This window comes from Chiloscyllium plagiosum, chromosome 35, assembly GCF_004010195.1.
Source record: "Chiloscyllium plagiosum isolate BGI_BamShark_2017 chromosome 35, ASM401019v2, whole genome shotgun sequence".
In the NCBI taxonomy this organism is placed as follows: Eukaryota; Metazoa; Chordata; class Chondrichthyes; order Orectolobiformes; family Hemiscylliidae; genus Chiloscyllium; species Chiloscyllium plagiosum.
In genome coordinates this window covers 10,229,972-10,254,361 of record NC_057744.1, presented here as the reverse complement: position 1 = coordinate 10,254,361, position 24,390 = coordinate 10,229,972, and the positions used below count along the sequence as shown (strand labels likewise).

Here is a 24,390-nt window from a genome sequence, read left to right as displayed (position 1 = left end):
GATGGATTATTACACTACTTGCACCTCATCCCCCATATTAACTCTGTTAACTATTACAAAACCAACATCAGCCACGGTCCTGCGGGTTTCTCCACTCCAAATCCCTTGTAGGATCAAAGCAGAGAATTTTGCAAGAGCTCAAATTTAAAATCCCCTTCCCCCACACTAACTCAATCACGTACTGGGCAGATCCCCGAGTTGGAGAAACAAACAGAGACCCAAGGTGACATTTGCAAATACCAATTGCGGCTTTTGTCTGGTTGGCTCAGAAAAGAAATCACCAGTCCACAGTGATGGAGTTGGTCAACCACTAACACCTCCAGATTAAAGACTGAGCAAACAAGCACATTTAAACAAAGTGAATTATTGGTGTGCAGGAAGTTTGTATGAACTGTCCTTATTCTTTTAAAAATCCCACTAGTGTAGACAGAAAACCCTTAACACTACTGATAATTATGAATTTCATATATCCTAAATTATTTTCCAGGAGTAAATTAAACATATGAAATAAAATAACCTTAAGTGGCAGAAGTACTGGGTAGCAGGTTGTCAATTGTTGCAGCATTAATACTCAACAACATGGAGTGCTGTTCTTCCTCTATCACTAACTGATCTCAGCCTGAAGGAAGCCTCTCCCTTGGAGACAGCACCGAACAGCTCTTTGGTAAAGGACTCTGATCGGACAGCTGAAGAGTGAATGATAGCAGGCATGCATGCAAAACAGGAAATGATAGCCCTTCAGTGGTGAAGCTACATGCCGCACAGGGTTCGTTACACATTCCTGCTGTTATGATTAATCTTGTGACCTGGCTGCACATCACGGACCACTTTGCTTAGTAAGTCAGCGCAGAGCTGAGGAATCTCACGCTGGACTGCCTCCGACACTTGACAGCAATAGGATGCAGTTGTGACATTACCTCAAAGATCTGGACAGTTGTGTTGTTTGAGCTGTTACTAACTGCCCTGGTGCAATAGCAAGTGACAGACGCTCCCTCTGTGTTGTTCACTGCTCAATGTAGGAAAGGGCACGAAGCACAAATCTGCTTTACAGAAGAGTAGCAAATTAAGAAGCCAGAGTTTTGACCAAGTTCATAGAGTGCCACAGTCCATTACGTAATGAGCATAGCATGAAAGGGAAAGGTGGTGTAGAGAGAACCATAACTCTCCCCTGTCCCCACCCCATGGTCCCCTCATTCTTAATCTCAGTGCTTTCATAGGAAGGGAAAGCACTTCATGGCAGGAACAAGTTTGCTGCAAGCTGCCATTTGTGAGCTGCAGAAGAGTCAGAGATGTACAGCATGGGAACAGACCGTTCAGTCCAACACGTCCATGCTGACCAGATATCCCAACCAATCTACACCCACTGGCCCATATGACCCCAGCACCAGGGATATATTTTCCTCCCCACCCCTTTCCGCAAAGACTGTTCCCTCCGTGACTACCTGGTCAGCTTCACGTCCCCCCAACAACCCACCCGCACCCCTCTTGGCACCTTCCCCTGCCACCGCAGGAAATGCAAAACCTGCACCCACACGAACCCTCTCACCTCCATCCAGGGTCCCAAAGGAGCCTTCCACATCCAAAGTTTCAACTGCACATGCACCAATGATATTTATTGCTCCCCATGTGGTCTCCTTTACATTGGGGAGACTGGATGCATTCTCAAAGCGCTTTAGCATCTGGGACACCAGCACCAATCAACCCCACCGCCCCATGGCCAAACATCTCAATGACAAAGGTGAGGGAGCAAATTATTGCAGATGCTGGAATCTGTATTGAAAACAAAAATACTGGAGATCAGTGGGTCAGGCAGCATCCATGGAGAGACAACAAGCTAATGTCTCAAGGCTAGATGACTCATCAGAGCTGACCTGAAGTGTGAAGGGGACAGTATTTATGCTATAGTTGAGGGTGAGGTGGACGAGTAGAGTGTGCTAGGGGAGAAGCAATGTTGATAGCTCCGATTACTTGGAGGAAGCTGGTTAACAGATCTATCAACAAGTGGGCACACTTGTTCTGATTGACTGTAATGCCAAACAGTCATATCCTGAGTGCAAATAAAAACACGCCAATGTTCAATGACAGCTCCGGGTGTGCCTGTGTACAATGACCACTGTTAAAATTTTCTCTTCGTAAGGTAGGGCACAGTTCAATTTCTTTTCCTTTTAAGCAGAAAGATTTTATCAGTATATATAATATGCACTTAAAAAGGTATTTGCACCAGTTGACAGTAGAGATAAATCTACTTTACATTATTCTTACCTCAATACAGGCACAAGTCATGTATTGTACCATTCTGCTTAATTATGACATGCTGTACTAAACAAAGATTAATATATTACTCCATTCCCTAATCTAACTCTATTTGTAGTATTCACTATTTCCCAGCTAAACGCGTAGGGCCACCATCCTGACCCTCAACAGTCCATCTCCATGTCTCCCTCCTGCCAAATCATCCTGGGCTCCTGACATTAGCTTTAATGAAGTGGGGAAGTGAATAACAAAAATACAAACCTAGGTAATCCAATATTTGATCCACGAGAGGCACAGTTATCTGAGCCCATCTGGGCCAACGGTGGGAGCGTTTTTCTTGACCTCTGAGCTTCGCTCACTGCCTGGCTCTTACCTGGGCTTGACAGTGACATGGCTGGATGAAGAATGGACCAGGCACGATAAACTTCCTCAACCAATACTGCTCTAGATAAGTGAGCAGGCAAGGAATATAGGAACAAAGACCATGGACAGGCAGATGGGATTAGTTTAGAATGGCATCATGGGCAGCACAAAGATGGTGGGCCTGTTCCTGTGCTGTACTGTTCTATGCTGCATGCTCATGAACAAATGGTCAGAAGAGAGAAGCATTACAAGACAAAAAAACATTGCTGTCAAGCAGGAAGGAAAGAAAAGCAAATCAAAAAGGAGAAGTATGTGATGGTAGAACAGATGCCTTGACCCCATGTGGTGCCATTATCAACAGTCAAGCCCACACTGAAGTTTCACCTGGTAGTTTTATAAAAGTGCAGTATTAGACTTGAAGGGACCTGCTCATAATTAATTAGCAGTATCCCAACACTGCACAGTGCTGAACGAAGAGGGGGGAAGGGTTAGTGACCACAATGGTCTAAAAATGGCCTTTGGAGCACCAAACGTCATGAAGAAATGATGAACTGTCCCATTCCCACTCTGGCTATCATCATCCTGAAAAGACCAGCTGCTGTTTTTTTTAAAAAGTTCTTTTTTGTTCATTCATTCTGGTTCAGCATTTATTACCCATTCCTAATTACCCTGAGGGCAGTCAAGAGCCAACCACATTGCTGTGATTCTGGAGTTACATGCAGGCCAGACCAGATAAGGATGGCAGTTTCCTTCCCCACAGGACGTTAGTGAAACAGATGAGTTTTTCTCCACCCCACCACCTCCCCCAACAATCGACAACGGATTCATGGTGATCATTAAACTCTTAAATCCAGATATTTATTGAATTCAAATTCTACTGTCTGCCTCAGCAGGATTCGAATGCTGGTCCCGAGAACGTTACCAGGGTAATTGGATTAACAGTCCAGTGATAATACCACTAGGCTACTGCCTCCCCTAAAATGTCAAATACTTTCTGGTGGAAAGGCCATTTTAAGAAGTGCAAGCCAGTGTCGAATCATACAAGTAGTCATCTAATTGTCACTTTGGGAGGTAACAGGCGCACCCTATCCAGTTTTGGTGACTGGTATACCCGAAAAAGGAATTTAAGCTGAAAAGTTTCCTTTTGTGGGTTCAGGATTCTTTCTTCAGCCCTTCACCTGAACACTGTCACTGTTGTCCTCTGCACTTGGTGTACAAAGGAAAAAGGAGCAGGTACAGATATTTGGTCAACCAAGCCAGTGTCGCCATTTTCCCCATATTATCCCCCAACATCCCTCAATATATTTACCGTCTTGAAATCTTAGAGTTGGTTGGTAGTAGAGAAATGGAGGACTGGTGGGGAAAAAAAAGCTGTTTTTCCCTTTTATTGGTATTTGTGCAAATTTTCCTGATGAATCCAAGACAAAAGGCATCGTTTTTCAGCAATACTCTAGAAGTCCACTGTTGTTGGTCTTCAACATACTCAGTGACTGAGCTTACTCAGCTCTCTCCCAAAAACCCAGCATCCTATGAGTGAAGAAATTCCTCATCATTCCTAAATGGCCTCTCTCTTCCTCAGAGTGTATCCCTTGGTTTTGGACCTTTGCAGCCAAGGGAAACATTCTTCCTGTATTTACCTGTCAGGCCCCGTAAGAGTTTTGTATGGGTCAATGAGATGCTTCAGCTCTTCTTCCTACAAGGTTTGCTGATCAGGACAGTGATGGGATTGTCTGCCTTTACAATGGCTCCAAGTGGGACACTGCATTGAACACTCAGCTGTGTCACAGTAATAAAGAATAAGCTGTCAAAACATAGCAATGCCATTAGCACCACAAGTCAGGTGACTATTCAATAGATAAAATTAACTCCTGCAAATCTGAAGTGTGCCACTGTGTCACAGGCAGCTCCATCATACATGTAATCATTTGCAGATTACACTCTAATACCAAGTACTTACAGGTCTCAAAATAAGCTGCAAGACCAGCAATGCTCACAAGGTCAAAAGGAAGTAGTTGTTAGTGTGGATTCAGTTAATGTAAAGCACTGGTCTCTGGCAGGAACATATAATGGGATTATCACAACCAGGTCTTTGCCCTGTCTTCTAGATAGATCATTAGCATTACAAACCAACTTCATTGTAATACAAAGCTTTACATTCTTCAGAAAAGGTTTGTCGTTGCAAACTACAAATATTATTGAAGCAGCATAAAGTACAAGATGATTGTCTCCCTTGCACCTTCTCTCCTAGGAGGTATTTAATACCACAAATCCAGAACAAACTGGAAGCTACATGATGACATCTCAATAGATCTTTGGCCAGTTGAGTTCACAACCAATGAATTGCTTTTTTTTGGTCATCATTACGTAGACAAACAACAGACATTTCTGCACTCAGTATCCCAGTAACGAAATAGACCAGATAGGTGTTGTTCCAAATTATTGTGAATGCCAAGCGATGGCCAATGTGGCAGAGAACACTGGGGAACGCTGGTCTTCAAATGGTGCCCTGGCACAACATCCCCTTCAAGCTGTACAGCTGTCCAGCTTGCTCCAACATCCCTCAGGAGGTACTGTATACACAAGTCGTATACTGCAGAAGAATGTGGTGCTGGAAAAGCACAGCCGGCCAGGCAGCATCAGAGGAGCAGGACAGTCGACGTTTCAGGCGTAAGCTCTTCGTCAGGAATAAGACCGGCTGTGCTTTTCCAGCACCACATTCTTCAACTCTGATCCCCAGCATCTGCATTCCTCACTTTCTCCTAGTATATTGTCAGAAGGCAATCCTGCGACAATAATTGAATTAGAGTGCGTATTGGACCAATGATCTTTAACATCTACCTATCTGGGCAGAAGGAGCCTTGGCATCTCATGTGAAAAACAGCACCTCTGGCAATGCAGCACTTCTACAGTACAATTTGAAAAAGTGTTGCCCTGAATTATGTTTTCAAGTCATGCTGAACGGTTTGAACTGATGATTTACTGCTTCAGAAGTGAGAACATTGTTTGATGTAGTTGTCAATCAAACTTAAAAATCACAAGATAGGAAAAACAAACAATTCAAAGAAATAAAAGGTTCGGAAATTATTTCCTAACCTTGGAGAAAAAGTAAGTCGAATGGCATCACTACAACCTGGCTTTTCCAGACATCCCATAACTTTTAATCCACATCTGATACTTGGTAAGAATGGGAAAATGGGGTATAATCACTGAATGCCACTTCAAACCATTAAAAACAGGTGTCACAGTAGGAACCTAGCCTGCCTATTCAATTAATTCATTTTAACTTGAACACCTGCACCAGTAGCGTTTTGCACATTGAATTCTGCGGATCTGTTAGCCAGATGTGCAGGAAGTTGATATAAAAAAAATACATAATTAAAAACGCTTACCAAAGATCTCTCCATTCTTAGCGTACTCCGTCACAAGATACAGCATATTTTTGGTCTCCATCACCTGTAGAGAACAAAAGGCAGGAAGTCACATATAACACAATATATCGCTATTGAGTTTCTCCAAAAAAAAACGTTTACTGGTATTGGACATTACAGACCTCAAGAATCTTGAAAAATACATAATATGAAAGAACAACAGAAATAAAGGTTTTTTCACTTTTTAGAGCTTCAATCATTACGCTCAAAAACATTATCCCGTTTCAACCAAGGGCCGAAAATCACCAGTTAGGAGATTGTACATCAGCATGAAACAGCTTTAAAAGGAGAGAAGAAAGAAAACTATGTTTCACTCATTTCTCTTTCTGAAACCCAAACTCCACATTAAATTCCTATTCAGGAAATTTTAGACAATTTCAACACCACTCAGGAGCCACTTTGCTGGTGAGATCCCCTTCACAGGTTATAGGATGTGGCTGGAGGGAAGTGCATTGCAAATCCAAGTTCTAACCTCCACCCCTTACTCCAACCTGTAATAATGTTTAATTCTGGTGCCTTCAGGTGAAGGAACTTTGTTCAGAATGAGAGCAAAATGTTCTGTACTGACCCCTGTTGGTTTAACACAGAGTTATTAGTTATCCTTTGTGATCTCCACTGTTTTGTGATGAATCACCAGGTCCAGAAGCCTACTTTCAGACCTTCTGTTAAGCCATGCGACAATCAGCCAATAGGAAAGGGGTACATTATAGGGCACAGATTTGATTTTGGGACATTGAAGCCTGTGACACATTAAAGTCATCATACACTGGAGCAGACTCGATGGACTGAATGGCCTAATCTACTCCTACATCCTATGGTCTTGAAGTTAACTACAAACTGGAAAGCAGGCCTTTGTAGGAGAGGTGCAAACTCTGAGTTTACACTCAATTCAAAGATAGAAGAGAAGGAGTTGGTGCATGTTTAACCTGAGACGCTGTGTTCTCCAATCACCTTTCACACCTTATCATACCAACAAGTACCTCCAAACCCTTCCCCAACACGTCCCACACATGGTAACACGGCCCCATATCCAATCTGCACACTATTGATATATCTTCCTCCATCATCAACAAGACAGGGCTTTCTCACTTCAGATGCAAAACAGACAACCCTGGCTCAGCACCTTTCAGAATGCCCAAGGCACAAGGTTTGAATTCTACCCCTAAAACACATGCCAGGGCAGTAATTTTCAACCGAGATATTGAAATCTGGCAGTGACAGAGCAGCCATCCGTTTGGAACGTCACTCAAAGTTTTCCCATCTGTTAAAATCCACATGAAGCTCCAACCAGGTGCGAGAAAGGTGGCCGTTCTATTGCCTTCTGTTTGTAATTCAGCAATGACTGCCACCAGTAAAAACACAAGGGTTCGGGTGACGGAATCGACTGCATACAGAGTCACACAGTAATCTTTCAAGTCACATTAAATGCCAGCCAGACTAATGGAGCAAAAAAGTCTTCTTTGATGGCTAAATGTGGTTCTATTTGGATCATGTCCCTATTATGAATGCACCTATCGCATAAGACTATACTTCTTTCCCCACAGTTCAACACTTTTTAGGACTATTATCGAGGAAAACCAAAGGATGGTTGGGTGTGGGAAATAAAAAGAATAGTTTAGCAAGCAGTGGACATAATTTGTTTTTATTCCTTCAGATATCCTTTGCAAGGCCAACATTTGACTCCCATGCCTATCTGCTCCAAGTGGAGTAGCTTGCTAAGCCATTTCAGAGAGCAGTTAGGAATCAACATTTCTGTGGGTCCGGAGTCACACAGAAGCAATAGAGGCCAAGAATGGCTGATTTCTATCCCTGAAAAAGAACATTACTGAACCTGGTGAGCTTACACAACAAATCAATGATGGTCAACTTTACAGAGATTATCTTTCAATTCCAGGTGGTTTTTAAATGGAATTTAAATTCCACCACCTACCATTTTGGGATCTGAACTCTTGTCTCCCTAAGTTTGACCTAGAATAGGTGTCCTCCCACTACGCAGCATCGCCCTGCGTTTAGGAGAGAGGCAGAGTAGACCTATGTCTAACTGTAGCTGAAAATGTGTTGCTGGAAAAGCGCAGCAGGTCAGGCAGCATCCAAGGAACAGGAGAATCGACGTTTCGGGCACAAGCCCTTATTCAGGAATGAAGGAACTTTGCCCGAAACGTCGATTCTCCTGTTCCTTGGATGCTGCCTGACCTGCTGCGCTTTTCCAGCAACACATTTTCAGCTCTGATCTCCAGCATCTGCAGTCCTCACTTTCTCCTCCTATGTCTAACTGCACTATGGCATTTGATACAGTTTCTGAAATTGGAAATGAGAAATCTTTGAGCAAGTTCACCAATGATAGGCCCAAGTATAAACGTGTGATGTGGAGGTGCTGGATGGACAAAGTCAGGGTCCTGCCCAAAACGTCAACTCTTCTGTCCTTCCGATGCAACACCTGTTGTGCTTTTTCCAGCTCAACATTTTATCATCTCTGACTTTCCAGCATCTGAAGTCCTCACTATTTCAAAGTCAGAAGTCACAACACTACTCCAAAAGCTGGTCATTTCAACTAAACCTATTGGACCAGGGGTGGGGAACCTGCAGCCTTCGAGGCCATTGTATGTGGCCTTTTGAATGAATCCAAATTTTGCAGAACAAATCTTTTTTTTATTTAATTTTTTTTGCCCTTTATTATTTTTATTTTAATCTTAAAATGAATGTATTTAAAATACCAGAGAGTAAAAAAAATTCAACCAAATAATCCTCACAGACTGACCGCCACAATTAAAAAATTGGTAAGTCATAAGGGCTATTTCGACACCTGCTATGCTCATGATTCCTACAAAAAGCAGTCACAACAAAGTCATTAAAAGGTTAGTTAAAAAAAAAATTAATTCTAAAGTTAAGTTAGTTAGTACATAGTAGTTAGATTTTTACAAAATTTTGAAGAATATATAATTGATGTTTCTTGGATGCGGCCTTATTAGATTACAACTAACATAATGCGGCCTTCCAACATGAAAAGGTTCCCCTCCTCTGTATTGGACTATAACCTGATGTAATGTGACTTCTGACCAAATATAAATGCATGCAGGTTTCTTGAAGTAGGGAAAAGCAGCTTTGGTCCATTGTAGACACAGATCCACAGTTTCACACATTCCACACAGCTTTAGCGCACAATGTTGCTGCACAAAGTCAGGGGCTTCACACATCTATCTGAATATTATAAACCTGATCATATCTGACCATTGCATAGGAACTGTCGACTTCTAACACAGACTTGGAGCATGCAGAAATTAAAAATTAATTGTCAGGATGTTACTGTGTGAAAGCCAGGAAAAAGCACAGGGTAGTTTACTTGTAAAAAAATAATTTTCTTCAAGTAATTTTACTTATTAGCCATAAATATACTGGGAAGAAGGGTCTTACAGATAATCATCTGGTAATATATAACTCGAGCATTGCTGAAAAGAGACATTTTAGTCAGAGTTATAGAACTCGAAACAGTTTCTTGAATCTTTTTTATCTTGTACTCATCAGGGCAATTCACAAGAATACCAATTTAGGGGGAAAACCAACATTAAGACTGCATGAGAGGAAACCTGATTGGTCAGCAGGCGGACATTGACTTGTAAGAGGAGCTGCCTGCTTATCCTCCCATGAAGAATGCAGACAATGACTATCAGTTAAATGCTCAGCTTTGTTTAAAATATTGAGGCAGGCATCTTGACTCTGGCTGATTCTTAATGGCCATCCAACCATCACTATCCATGCTCAGACGGCTGGATGACAGCACTCCAAATGATGGGCCAGATTCATGTGGCAAAAATGAAAAGGTACACATCCAACTATAGTCTGCAACTCTGTGCATGTTTTGTTTGTGACGTGTGTGTGTTTGGTCTGTGTTTGTGGGTGTTGAGGAGGAGGGTGGAGCAAGGTGTAAATCTCAGAAAAACTGTTGCTATCTTGAGGTAAGATTCAGATGAAGGAAAGGAAAGGAACTCAGAAAGAGTAGGTGATTATCAGTCTTCACAGTCCAGAGGCTGGTGTGCAGATGCTCCACCTTCTCAGTCTCAGATGGACGAGGACAAGAGCAAGTGGGAGGAAAGAAAAATGGATTCATTAACTTCACCTCTCAACACTACTAAGAAAGCAGCCTTTCCCCAGGACAGTTCCCCAAACCCCCAGGAAACATCCATTGTCATAAGAGGTGGTGAAGGGAACAGAACTCATCTACAGCAATAGCTAATCTGATGCCAATTTTTCATCACACCCAGCGTTCTTTCTACTTAAGTTCTTCAGAAAGAGTTTGGACACTCATCTTGGACTCTCACGCATCCTTCTACTTTGTTTGAAATTGAAAATCTTGGCATTATTTTCCAAGTGAATGGAAAAGAACTGGCGCAGCGTATAACAGGCTGCTGCTACTTCACTACAAGGCCATGTCATTCTGCTGTCAAACCACCTTGCAAATAACTAAATCGAGTCATTAAAAAATCCACAAAGTGTATAAGATTTTGGCACAGAGTCAAGTCTTTGTTGTACACTAAATAATAGCTATAATGTAGGAGGGGGGGAAATGATCATTCATGACTATAACAGCTGGGCAATTGGAAGAGCTAGATGGTACCATCTCTGACAAACAGCATGATTCAAAACAGTATCACACTGCTAGCTATACAAACTCTCATCACAGGATGCTATTGCATAGGAGGCCATTCAGCCCACAGTCTGTGCCAACTCTTTGAAACAGTGACACAATCAGTCCCACTTACTTGCTTTTTCTCAGAGGAGAGCAATTTTATTTTACCATTGTCTACCAGTCTTCAATTCCCGTCAGAAAGGCACTAAATGTATTTGCATCCACCACATGTATAGGCAGTGTATTCCAGATGGCAACAACTTGCTGTCAGACAGAGACAGAGACATTCTTCCAATTCGCTCTGGCTCTTTTGCCAATTATCTTAATAAACAGTGCCCTTTTGTTGCTGACCCTCCAATTTCTTTTCTTTATTTGATCAGACCCCATCATAATTGAGCATCTGTTAAATCTGCATGTAAAAGTTCCCTGCTCATAAAAGAGCAGAATTCTGCGCAGAAACAGAAATTTGCATCCTTCATCTCTGGTACCATGTCGATAAATCTCCTCTACATCCTTTCCAAGATCTTGACATGTTCCCAAAGTTTGATGCTGAGAATTATTTATGACAGTTCAGCAGATGCTGAAGCAGTTTTCTCTAAAGAATTCCCTAAAAGATCACGGAATGTAGGAACAGAAATAGACCATTCAGTCCACAAGGTCTGCTTCACCAGTCAATGAGACCGGATCTTTTTCAACTCCACTTTCTTGCTTTTACCTTGGAAACCATAATTCTTTTACTGATTAAAAATCTCTCTCAGCCTTTAATATACTTAATGACCAGCCTCAACAGCATTAAGGAACTCCATAGATTCACTACCTGCAGAAGAAATTTACCTCATCTGTGCCTTAAGGGCATGACCACTTACTCGGAGATTATGCCCTCTGGTCGCTGGCTCTGAGTCAAAGGGAAAGAACCTTTCTGCATGCATCCTGTCAAGTCTCCTAAAAATCTTATGTTTCAGTACGGTTGCCTCTTAGTCTTCTAAACTCCAATGAGTACAGGCCCAACCTACTCAACCTCTCCTCGCAACAGAACCTCTATCTGGTGTAAGACTGTCTCCAATGCCAGTCAGTATAATGTTTCCTTAGATAGGAGGCCCAAATCTGTACACAGTACTTCAGCTATGGTCTGACTGGTGCCGTGTATAATTTCAGAAAAACCTTCCGAGGGTTTATATTCCATTCCTTGTGAAATAAAGGCCAATCTTCCATTTGCCTTCCCTATTATCACTATACTACTATGCCCATTTCACTGGTCTATCTTCTATCATTCATCCTGTTTTTCCACAAGTTTTGTGTTAACTGCAAACTACACGCACGTTTATGCTATTAATAAATATCAAAAATGCAGTGGCCCTAAAACTGATTGCTGGAGACCACCACCATATACTTCCCTTCCATTTAAGAAGGGAGTATTCACCACTGATCCCTGCTTTCCATCTTTTACCAAATTTCTCAATCACACTACCACTCCACTTTAATCCTTAAGGCTTCAATTTTGCTAACAAGTCTAGTACATTTTAGACTAAACCTTCAGAAACCAGTACTTCACTCCCCCTTTCAGGGTTGCGGAGTCAGCACCAGTCATTAGACAAAGACAATAAACAACACAAAATTTGTACTCATTACGTTTGCTGGAAATCAAAAGTTGTACCAACATCAGTTTGTTCTGCCTGGATGTGTCACATTATTCAAATCACAGTTTCTCCTCCAGCCATCTGGTGGCTCAGTGGATAGCACTGCTGCCTCAGCACTAGGGTCGTAGGTTCGATTCCAGCCCTGGACATCTGTGTGAAGATTGCATATTCTCTGTGTCTGCGTGGGTTTGCTCTGGTTCCCTCCCACAGTCCAAAGATGTGCAGGTCAGGTGAATTGGCCATGTTAAATTGCCTATAGTGTTAGGTGCATTAGTCAGAGGGTCTGGGTGGGTTACTCTCCAGAGGGTCAGTGTGGACTGGTTGGGCCGAAGGGCCTGCTTCCACACTGTAAGGAATCTAATCTAATCATCTCTGTTCACCTCCCTTCAAGCCCGTGAGATGCTGGATTTCTGATATTCATTAGACACAACAGGGACCTAGCAGAGATGGCTGCACTGCAAAACCAGCTGGGTGACAATTGTTTCATGTTAGTCCCACATGTACATCCATATGATCCTATCCAGCTGGTTGGCACTGGCCAGCAATTGGTAGTGGGAAATTGGTACTGGAGACACTTAGCAGGTCTGGCACTTTTTTTTTGGGGGAGAGAGAGAGAAACAGAGAAAGTGTTGACAGTTTGAGTCCTATATTTGAAGTGTAGGGTGGAGAAAGCATTCGTAAGGCTTTGCGAGGTTTGTTACCAGCCTTGTTAAAGATCTTCTACTTTCCCAAAGTGATTTAGGTGACGAAGGTGAGGGATTGCAAATCAACTACCGCGTGGTGACCCACAGCTGGCAGAGTGACCAGAGGGTTCACATTTCCTCTCCTTCCTTCCTGGACAGGGAGGGATACAGAGACTCTAAGACCGTCAGACAGGCATCAAGTAAAAAGCTTTTCTTGCTATTGTATATATCTGAAATGTTACCTCTAAATATTTGTCCACATTCCAGATGCAGAAAGGCAACGTGAAGCAGCTCCAAGATAAGGTCACAGGGACCAAACGGACAGTCTCTTTTATGTCACCTTGGACTGAGGATGAGTGAAGGAAGGAGAGAGATTTATTCCGCGCATCTCTGTGTTCAGACCATAGTGAACATCCAGGTGACCTCAGCATTTGCTAAAGGGAATAAGTAAGAAGCACAACAAAGAGAAAAGGACCAGAATTGGCAGCACGGTGGCAAGCATGCTGCCTCACAGCATCAGAGACCTGGGTCCAATTCCTGCCTCAGGCAACTCTCTGTGTGGAGTTTGCACATTCTCCCAGTGTCAGCGTGGGTTTCCTCCGGGTGCTCCGGTTTCAGCCATGCTAAATTGCCCATAGTGTTAGATGAAGGAATAAATGAATGGGTCTGGATGGGTTGCTCTTCGGAGGGTCGGTGTGGACTTGTTGGGCCGAAGGGCCTGTTTCCACATTAAGTAATCTAATCTAATCTAAAATCAGTGGGTAATAATCCAGGCTACCTGTGGCTCCCAAAGAGGTGGGAATCAAACTTTCGTACCTACGCTGGACAAAGTCAAGATCTGGTCTCTATTGGGTTTGGAAAGGCAGCCCCAACCCCATCACATGCAGGCACTGACTAATTAATTGGCTTCATATAAGGGCACCAGCCAGAGATTCCCACCAAACGGGGAGTGAAGTGAAACAGACATTCCAGGAGTTCCCAGCTGGGTTTCTCAGCTTCCTTTGATCCAAAAACCTGTTGCTACAAGTAAAGCCTCAAAATTATGTTTTAATTTAACCCTGTTGCACTGCATAGCAGCAAGTGGCTCAAATATGACCCATTAAACCAGACACAGATGGAAATAATTGCATGCAAATTTGCCATTTTTACATGGTGACATACTTGGAGATGAACATTGCAGCATTGGCTGTCTCTCACTTCAATGGAGTTGCTCTCTTATTCACTCTGTTCCTGTTTCCAATCTGTTTTCTCTTCTTTCCAAAGCAGTCTTTCCTTGTCAACTGGATTTTCCCTGAAGATTGCAAGTCTCAGCACTCTCTCTCTATTAAGCAAATCTATAAATTGCTGTGGAAGTCTTTGGCCACAAGGGAATGAAGAGAAAGATCATCTTTACAGGGGTGGATGTTAAAGAGGCTTTTCTTTTCTCTGAAGTGTGTGCTCACTGTGAGAAATATCAATGGAGTACAGTGGATTGTGGGGCCTCAATATCACACCGATCTGTAGGGCCATTTACATTTTTAAAATAATATAATCTCTTATCTACACCATAACTGTTCTGGGAGCATCTGATGCAACCCTGAGGAGTGGACTTTCATGAACTCAAATGCCTGAAGATGGGTAGGCAGACAGAAAAAAAAAAACGTGGCGAAATGAAAAAGGCATGTAAAGTTGGTGTTCACTGGCTGCTTGAAGATCTCCCCCTACATGTGAGGTTTAAAGCAGGCACTCTGATGCTTCTGTAAGGTCTTCAACTCTGTGGATGAGCCTTGAAGTGCCCCAATTCCACACGCCTTCCACTGGTAGCCTGCTCAGCCTCATTGCGCAATCTCCTTCCTCACCAGTTGGAAAACGGCTCTGTTATCTAATCAGACGACATGAGACTGCCAGTCAACCTTTCTTCCCAATTCCTTTAAATTTTCCAAAATCAAAAACTTGCTTTTTTCTGCTCCTGATTGTTCTCAGTCATGTCATGGAGGTTCCAGGGCAATTCTAGAAGGTTGGCAGGCCTCAGATCCCTAGCAAGAAGCAGCTTTTCTTTTCAAAAAGAAATATGCTGTTTCAAGAACTGCTGACTATGAAGTTGGATGCAGAAGCAGCCGATACTTTTGCTTTTCCATCTTTGTGGAGTCAGGAGGAATCAGAGTGCAACTACTGACTGCACAAGAGGACTCCAGCCCAATTCCAGCTCCTGCTTGCCACCAGTCTTGAATCCTCTCACTTGTACCAGCCGCCGATTAAGTATGGGAGCTAACCAATTTCCCATCCTCACACGGTGATCGTGGCTTGTTGGTTGCAAGCTGGTAGGGGTTGACCTTCCAAGTTCATAGCAATCTGTCACCATTGTAATTGGGAAGCAGTTCATTTGCAACATCTGCAGCTGTCCAATCCCCTCAGCAAACTAAAATCAGGCTCAGGGAAGGTTGCCATCATCACTCACAACAACACTCTCACAATGAGCCTTTGTACAAGACAACAAAAAAACTCAACAATTTATCCAAAGCCCTATAAATAATCTATGGCAGAGAATGTGACTAATGCATCAAGTTTTATGGCACTTGTCATTTACTGCATATTTCCTCGTTGCATCAAACCTGCCATGACAAAGTAATGTCAGACAGTCTAGTCAAGCTTCCCAGTAATTGGGAATCCACATAAAAGAAAAAAGAAAGAACTACTGGAATGACAAACAAAGTATTAAGAAGCACCACACTTAATAACTTGATTATAGGAGCCAGACGATTTTCTTCAGTAACTGGGTTGAGACATGACTGAAAGATTAGGTATTTAAGGTTATGTGCTTCGATAAATTCTTACTTTATCAGTTGGCACTTTACCGCTAGAGGAAATGTAATTGAAATGGATGTGTGGTAAATCAGAACAAACTGTCTGCCAAAAAAAATCCTAGACAAGATCAGCACAAACCAAAACATTAATAGTATAGACTGAAAACTAAAGCTTGTGAAAAGTCAAACTGAGCCCAATAAATGTCTGGTTCATCTCCTACTACATACTCTTTCAACCTGGTATAAATCTGTGTGAATAAAATGCACATCATTCAGATAGGACGATATTGGTAACGCCAAATGATTGAGTGTACGTCGAGACTACCAGGCAGAGATTGTTGAATTAATTTGCAATAGAAATGTAGAAGCTTCAATCCCATACTCAAAAGTTCTTTTTTTTTTTCAGTTATTGTACCGACAAGTTTATGCCTGATTTTTAAACAGAAGTGTCTTCATCTCTTATGACCCCACAATTTATATTCTGTTTCCTGAACAGACTTCAAAATGACTCCAAAGGCCCTCAATGATGGTTCATGGGACATGTTCTTCATGAATGCGTCTTGGCATTACTCAAAAGGTAGGTGGTTGTGGTGGACATTTGAGAGATGTTGACACAACAAAGAAAGACAATTGGTGGGAGACTCTTCTGGGTTTGGTTCCAAAATTTATCTGCATTCTTGGATTCATAGTGTTATTAGATGGCCTCTAAAGTTTCATCAGTCAATTGAAAAAAGCCCCAAAAATCTGTTTGGTTCCAAAGGCAAATGTAAAAGGAAGTATTCTGTATGCAAGACATATGATATGTTAATATTAAATTAACATATTATTCCAAATTAGATGAGTTGTAGGTATTCATGTCTGTAAGCATTGCATACTTGGCTCTATTCTAAAAAGACTGAGACAATCTTAAAAAAGGACAATATCCATTTAAGGTGATATATTCATCTCTGCAAATTAATAATCGACAGATGGAATAATTACATAATGCAATTTATATGGAAAATAGAACTGTTGCTAACAGCAACACCATGCCCCAGACAAAAAAAAAAGAGGTACCTTTTCACAATCTTACCAATTGCATACACATTGAATAGACTGGTCATGAAACAGGAAAATTAGACAGGAGACGAAACAATGGAGTTATTATATCCCATTATAAATCACTGTTTCGGCCTCAGCTGGCGCATTGTGTCCAATTCTGGTCACCTCATTTTGGAAAGGATGTCATGACCTCGGGAGACGGAACAGAAAACTTACTGAAGTGATGCCAGAGATGAATGATTTCCGTTCACGTGGAGAAGCTAGAATTGTTCTCCTTAGTGCAAACAAGCTATCGGGGAGATTTAGCTGCAGCTTTCACAACTAAATGAGATTTTGATAGACAAAAAGGAAAATTAGTTCCCACTAGAAAAACAGCTGGGACAATAAGAGGGTACCATTTTAAAAATTATTAGCAAATGAGCCAGAGGAGAGACTGTTTTCAACATGAGTTTTCAGGATCTGCAATGTATTGTCTGAAAGGATGGCAGATTTAATAATAACAACTTGAAAATGGGAATTTGATGAACATGAAAAGTACAAATACGCAGGGATGAGGAAAGAGTGAAACTCATTAGACAGCTCTTTCAATAGATCTGATACAGGTCAAATGGTCTCTTTCCAATAGAAACATTCCAAAGTTTGGTCACTTTGAATTTGGATGGACAAACTATGAACTATAAATCAGCAATTAGAATTAGTTTAAGCTTCAGTCTTTCTTGTATCCCATCAGCTTCAGTAGACACACAACTATTGCAAGCTTTGCAGGTGATTGCAATTGACATAATCAATCTTATTTTCAAACTCATTTTAAATACTGTGACCTATTCTTAACTTTTTAGGGCACACTTTCAGTCACCTTCCTCAAAATTCCTCCTTCGCACTTCCTGCTTAAGTCCTCACTTTGCCAGTAAATCACCTCGGGAGATATCTAATTTTACAAAATATGTATGGGTAAATAGTAGCAAAAAAACCCAAATGAGACCTATACTGTATATAGTGCTGTGGGCGGCACGGTAGCAGTGGTTAGCACTGCTGCCTCACAGCGCCAGAGACCCGGGTTCAATTCCCGCCTCAGGTGACTGACTGTGTGGAGTTTGCACGTTCTCCCAGTGTCTGCGTGGGTTTCCTCAGGGTGCTCCGGTTTCCTCCCACAGTCCAAAGATGTGCAGGTTAGGTGAATTGGCCATGCTAAATTGCCCGTAGTGTTAGGTAAGGAGTAAGTGTAGGTGTATGGGTGGACTGCGCTTCGGCAGGGCAGTGTGGACTTGTTGGGCCGAAGGGCCTGTTTCCACACTGTAAGTAATCTAATCTAAAATAAATGTATAGCCAGCGGTTTACTCCAAATCTATGCCAGTCTAGATAGGAATATAACATCAGATCCTTTTCAAATAACAGAACATTTTCTGAATTGAATTATGCTCTTGCAAAGTGAACAATTTCCCAGTCATTGAACTCCATAAGCTCTCCTATTGACTGCTCTGATCACAGCCCACTTACAGTACAATGTCCCTGACCTGGGAACTGCACAGCTGGAAGTATATACCTGACCTTCAAGTGGCATGAGATTGGGTGGTGCACTGTCCAAACTTGCAAGAATGATACCAGGGTGGGAAAGGGGAAGAGGAGGATAATTAACTGATTGGACTCTCACCTCCAAAATAAAATTGTAGAGGGACGATGCCAATTGAAAACTTAGACATCAATTAATAGGTTTTTAAAGTTTAAGGGGGAAAAAAAAAAATCAGCAGATGGAATTCAGAAAACACAGAAAAGCTGTAATCTGAGTGAATGACAAAACAGGGGCTAAATAGTCCTGTTCATATGTTGTTTGAGAAGGTAATAAAATATACCAGATACAGCAAACAGGTTGGAAACAATTTTGCACAAGTCTAACTGGTTGGAATTCCAATCATCAACTGCTATCATCTTTGCTAAAAGGTTTCAGGGGAGTGTGGAACAAATTTCTCTGTCGATAGAAATTTCTACCAGAAGGAGGAGGTGACCATGCCAATAGCATTGGAATGATACATTTAGATGTGCTGTACCTGATAGAGTTTGATGATGTGTGGGTGATCCAGAAGCTTCATGATCTGCACTTCTCTGTAGATCTTCTCCAAGTTCACAGCATCCAGTTGAGACTTGTCAATGATTTTTATTGCAACCTGTGGCCGCCAATTGAAAGAGAAACTAAGTCAGTCCCAATTATTCTGAGCTACTGCTGTCTTAGGTTCTCAAAAATGTCAATGTCTCTTTCACCCTTCCACAAATATAAATTTTGAACATTAAAATTTTGACAAAAATTGCACAGCACATTCACAGAACTGTACTATAAGTCTGCATTAAATGAAAAAAAGTCAGAAAAGGTTGGAAACAGGAGAAATTTGACTGGAGTCAGGTAAGGCTTGCTTTTGTTGTTGTTACTTTTCTCATCAGAATTCAAACCCTAAGCTTGTGCATCCTGAAAACAAACTGTCTCCTACCATAAACCCAGAGGCCAAAACAAAAATCACACAAACCTGGTCAGTGGAGGTGGGGTAGGGTGTTGGGGCAGGGGGAGGGGGCAGTGTGGTTGGATCCGCAGCAGGGAGTGCTGCCTTATGGCTTGCAATGACAAGATTTCAGCTCGTGACCCCTTTTGGGTCCCCACTTTATTAACATTCTCTCTCCCTTCCAGATGTCATTTCCCTCAAGCATTCCCTATCATTTTCCATTTTTAAATGAGTTTTCCAGTATTTGCAAGCTCCTTTCTTTTGTTACTTAAAAAGGGAACATTTCTTTCAAGTTCATTTGTTCTCTTAACTGTGCCATTTACTTACAATTTACAACATGAACAAGATTAATTGAACTGAAATGCTTTATGCAAGCCAGGTGTGGAAACTGGAAGTGATGGAGTGTGCTCTCTGATACGGTGCTAGGTGACCCTCTGGCACCAGTTAACTAACAACACCAGGGTCCGAATCAATCCCAGCTCAATTTTCAATAATTTACCTTCCCTATCAGCATGCAGATCATTTGCTAGGACTAAAGCAGAACAGAAGAGAATGACTAAAGGCTATTTACTCTAAGTTGCCTACTTGGTGAAAGGCAAGTTTAATTAATTATTCACAGCTACAATTTGTTGCCCAGAATTTGGTGGAGGGCTTCCACAAGACATTCACATCAATTACGCAATGCAAGGTGCCTTGCTAGTGGCGTCCTGAACACTGGGACTAAAGGTTCAAATCTCATCTACCACAAAAGTGCTAGAACATGCAGAAACCGATTGATTAAAAAAAAAAACAATAAATCTGAAAACAACCCAAAATGGTGTGAGCACTGAACCAATTAATCATTCACTAGCAAGGCCATAAAGGCATTAAGGCCAGCGACAATGATAAAGCTCATCTCTTGGACTACACAGTCAGACCACAATGGAAACAAGAATTCAAATGTTTTGAATCTGAGCTCTGTTATATATCATGATTGGAGGTCCATTTTCCTCCTCAGTTTCCATCGGTTCATATTCATGAAGTAATGGGGGTACACCTTGTTAAAGCAGGTAAGCCACTGGTTTAGTGTGTCACTTAAAAAAAAAATCCCTAATAGCATGACACCTCCACGCTTATGCTCGTTTACAGATTTGGGGGAGGGGGGTGCTTGAAGCCACTATCTTCTCACTTAGAGACACCCGTATGACCTACTGAGCCAGTAAGTTTCAGTAATTGAAAGCTTTCTTTAAAATCTTTCCCCTTATTTTGACACAGATTAGGCGGTCAATATTGACTCCTCTTTGAGAACGGTGAAGGTTGTTGAGGATCTGTGTTAGTGATGGTGACTACATGTTACAACCACGGAATCTAGCACATAATCCCACACTGGCTGCACCTGGAACTTTCCTGTGTCCTATGGAGCAAATAAAGAATAGCTACTACACAAGATAAATACATTTGTGTGGAAAAAGGGATTTGTGAATATCCAGCACAGGGATCAACTCAGGGGAAAGCTCACATCTCCAGTTTCAAGTATTCAGTCATCACATCGACAGCCCTGGAAATCATTTGGAGCAGGGTTAAACAGGCTACCCTACACACTCCACTCATTAAAAAGAGAAAAGTCAACTGAGTTGCGTTTATCTTAGACACTAAACAGAATGGCCAGCATTTTGATTTGATTTATAATCAGATGTAGTGAGATACAGTGAAAGTATTGTTTTGCGTGCTACCCAGCCAAACAATACCTTAAGTACATCATAGAACAGAATGCAGAATATAGTGTCATAGCTACAGAGAAAGATCAACTTTAATGTTTGAAAGGTTTGCTCATCAGTCTGGTAACAGCATGGAAGCTGCTCTTACATCTGTTGGCACAGGTTTTCAGACTTTATCTTCTGCCCGATAGAAGAGGGTCATAGAGAGTATACCCGCGGTGGAAGGGGTCTTTGATTATGTTGGCTGCTTTCCAAAGGCAGCGGGAAGCATAGATGGAGTCAATGGGTGGAAGGCTGGTTTGAGTGATGGACTGGGTTGCACTCAACTCTAAATTTCCTGCAATCTTGGGCAAAGCAGTTGCCAAACCAAGCTGCGTTGCATACGGATAGAATGCTTTCTATGGGACTTTTATAAAAATTGGTAGGAGTTATTGTAGACATGCTGAACTCCCTTAACTTTCTGAGGAAATAGAGAGAGTTATTGGTGTGCTTTCTTGACTGTAGCATCAACATGGATGGACCAGGACAAATTGTTTGTGATATTTACTCCTAGGAACTTTAAGCCCTCGACCACCTCCAGCTCAGCACCATTGATACAGACAGGGGTGTACCCTCCACTCCGCTTCCTGACGTCAATGGACAGCTCTTTCATTTTGGTGACATTGAGGGAGAGATTGTTGTCTTTACACTGTGGCCACTAAGCTGTCTGTCTATCCCTCCCTGTACTGTCTCATCGTTGTTTGAGATCTGACACTCTAGTAATGTCATTAGCAAATTTGCAAATGGAGTTAGAGCTGAATTCAGCCACACAGCTGTGAGCGTGTAAGGAGTAAAGTAAGGGGCTGAGTATGCTCAGCCTTACCGTGAATCGGTGTTGAGAATTATTGCAGAGGTGCTGTCACCTATCCTTACTGAGTGCAGTCTGCCAGTCAGGAAGTTGAGGATCCAGTTGCAGAGGGAGGAGCAGAATCCTAGATCTGAGAGTCTGAAGGTGAGTTTGGTTGGAATTATGGTGTTGAAGGCGAAGTTAAAGGAGTCTGATGTAGGTGTCCTCATTATCCAAATGGGTCCAGAGATGAGTGAAGGGCCAAGAACGAGGAGAATCCGATAAGGTAGGTCATTGCCTCCAAACTACTCCCAAACATTTGGAAGGTAGGGGAGGGGTCCCCAGGCAAAAATTTCAAAGTTAAAGATGGGTAGACTTTTGTGTAGCTAACTCTCCAGGTTATGGGGTATGAGTGCTATTAACTGAATGGGAATTGGACGACTGCATAACTGAAATACCAGGAGAGTCTTGCAATTTGGAAAAAGCAGCTGCTGCACATTTTTAGCTATGCAAAACAATATCGCATTTTTGGGGAGATGCTTTGAGCTGGAGTGGCAGCGAGCGGGAGAGTGAAGGAACTTTTGCCTGACAACAGCCCTCGGATTGGCTGTGCTGAGCAACAAATTGCAGCTCAGAGTGCAAGGGCAGCAGAGACAGCGAGACCGAATTGGAGGATATTTCTTTCTCTCTCTCCTCCTCCAGAGCAATAAATTCAAAAATCCTCCTTTTCTCAAACATCTATTACAAAGTGCATTATAATAAAAGGAAGTTTTTTTTTTGTTATGACAAAACCTGGGTGTTAGAAAGACCATACCTTTTGGTTTCTTAATTTTGGATTGTAGACAAAAATGGCAGTGAAACTGCATCAAACCAAGGAAACTGCAAGGTGACATTGTAGTTTTAAAACAGGGCACTGGTACTCTTTGTGAGTTGTATGAGACTGGTGCTTCAGGCAAGATGTGTGCACATGTGTATAGGAGGAGGAAGATTGCTGAACACATTGGCACCAGAGACATGTGCTCAGGGTAACAGCCCAGGGACAGGCTCTCGATTGGAAGAATCAAATCAGGACCAATTATATGGGTCAGGAGTCATCAGCCTGATGACAACTCTGATAGGCTCCCAGGTGGGTGGGCAGCCTGTCTTTGAACAGTACAGTGGTAGAAAGCCTCCAAATTCTAATAGGCAGTATCTTCATCTCTTCGAAAAAAAATTAACACAGAATTGGAAAATAGTTGGCTCTTCTCACTTGCCTAAAGGTTGCTGCCTGTAATCAGCAGAGACTGAACAATTAGTACATATAACAGAGGGCCTGCACTGCGCTGTACAGGCCCTTCAGCCCTCGATGTTGTGCTGGCCTAATTAGTGTGTCGACCTTCCTGTCTTTGCAGTAAAAAAAATTTTAAAACTTAAAAAAGATGATTGGTGATCAGAAGGATTTGCATGAAGTGAAAGAATATCTGAATGAATCATGTAGACTGCTGCCTTGTGAGTGTTCCCCGAAAAGTTTCCTTTCCACCCACTCCATATGTTTTATTGTTTGTCTATACCTGTCTGCATGTGCATATAGGGGTTTAAGAATGATTAGAATTACAGGTTGATATTTGATATTTTGTTTGTTAAAACAGATTTATTTGTCATATTAAGTATGTTTTTAAGTAAAGAAACGTGGTCAACTGTTCTCCATTAACCTGGAGCTCATCAGATAGAAAAATTGTGACTCGAGTAATTTGATCAAATCTGTATCCATTGTGATGGGCTCAAATATCAGCAAACATTCCCAAATGGGTCATAACGGTGTTAACTACTTTTGCTTTTAACTGGTTCATTCAGGCAAATGGATAATCTTCACAGAAGCCCTACAGTGTGACAGCAGGCCATTCGGCCCACTGAGTTCACACCAGCCCTCTGAAAAGCGTCCCACCTGTACGCACCCCACTACCTTTTCCCTGTAAACCTGCATTTCAGAAGATAACCGACATCCCTGGACTGTGGGCAGAAACTGGAGCACCCATCGGAAACCCATGCAGTCATGGGGAGAATGGGGACTGTGTGGAGTTTGCACAGAGGCTGGATTTGAACCTGGGTCCCTGGGCATTGTCAGGCAGCAGTTCTAACCAATGAGCCACTGTGCTACCCCAATCAGATCTTGAGAGTCTGATTGGGATTCTTTTTATTTTAGGACAGTTTGTGGAACAATGGGGCATGGTTATTGGCGTCAAGATTAGATTGGTGCTGGAAAAGCACAGGTCAGGCAACATCCGATGAGCAGGAAAAATCGACTTTTCGGGCAAAAGCTCTTCATGAATCATTCCTGAAGGGCTTTTGCCTGAAATGTCGATTTTCCTGCTCCTTGGATGATGCCTGACCTGCTGCGATTTTCCAGCACCACTCTAATCTTGACTCTGATCTCCTGTCCTCACTTTCGCCATGGTTATTAGATTAGATTAGATTAGATTAGATTACTTAGTGTGGAAACAGGCCCTTCAGCCCAACAAGTCCACACCGACCCGCCGAAGCGCAACCCACCCATACCCCTACATGTACCCCTTTTTACCTAACACTA

General features: G+C 42.2%; 1 protein-coding gene across 2 annotated transcripts in view; it reads right to left on the bottom strand.

Moving 5' to 3' along the window:
* Positions 1 to 24,390, bottom strand: part of sik2a (salt-inducible kinase 2a) — a 147,206-nt gene that overhangs the window by 89,157 nt on the left and 33,659 nt on the right. For both annotated transcript variants that reach the window (XM_043676644.1, XM_043676645.1), the window contains exons 2-3: positions 18,858 to 18,974; positions 6,006 to 6,069 (exon numbers count right to left, since the gene is read on the bottom strand). In XM_043676644.1, the coding sequence (XP_043532579.1) occupies positions 6,006 to 6,069; positions 18,858 to 18,974 (181 nt within the window). The remainder of the gene's footprint in view (positions 1 to 6,005; positions 6,070 to 18,857; positions 18,975 to 24,390) is intronic.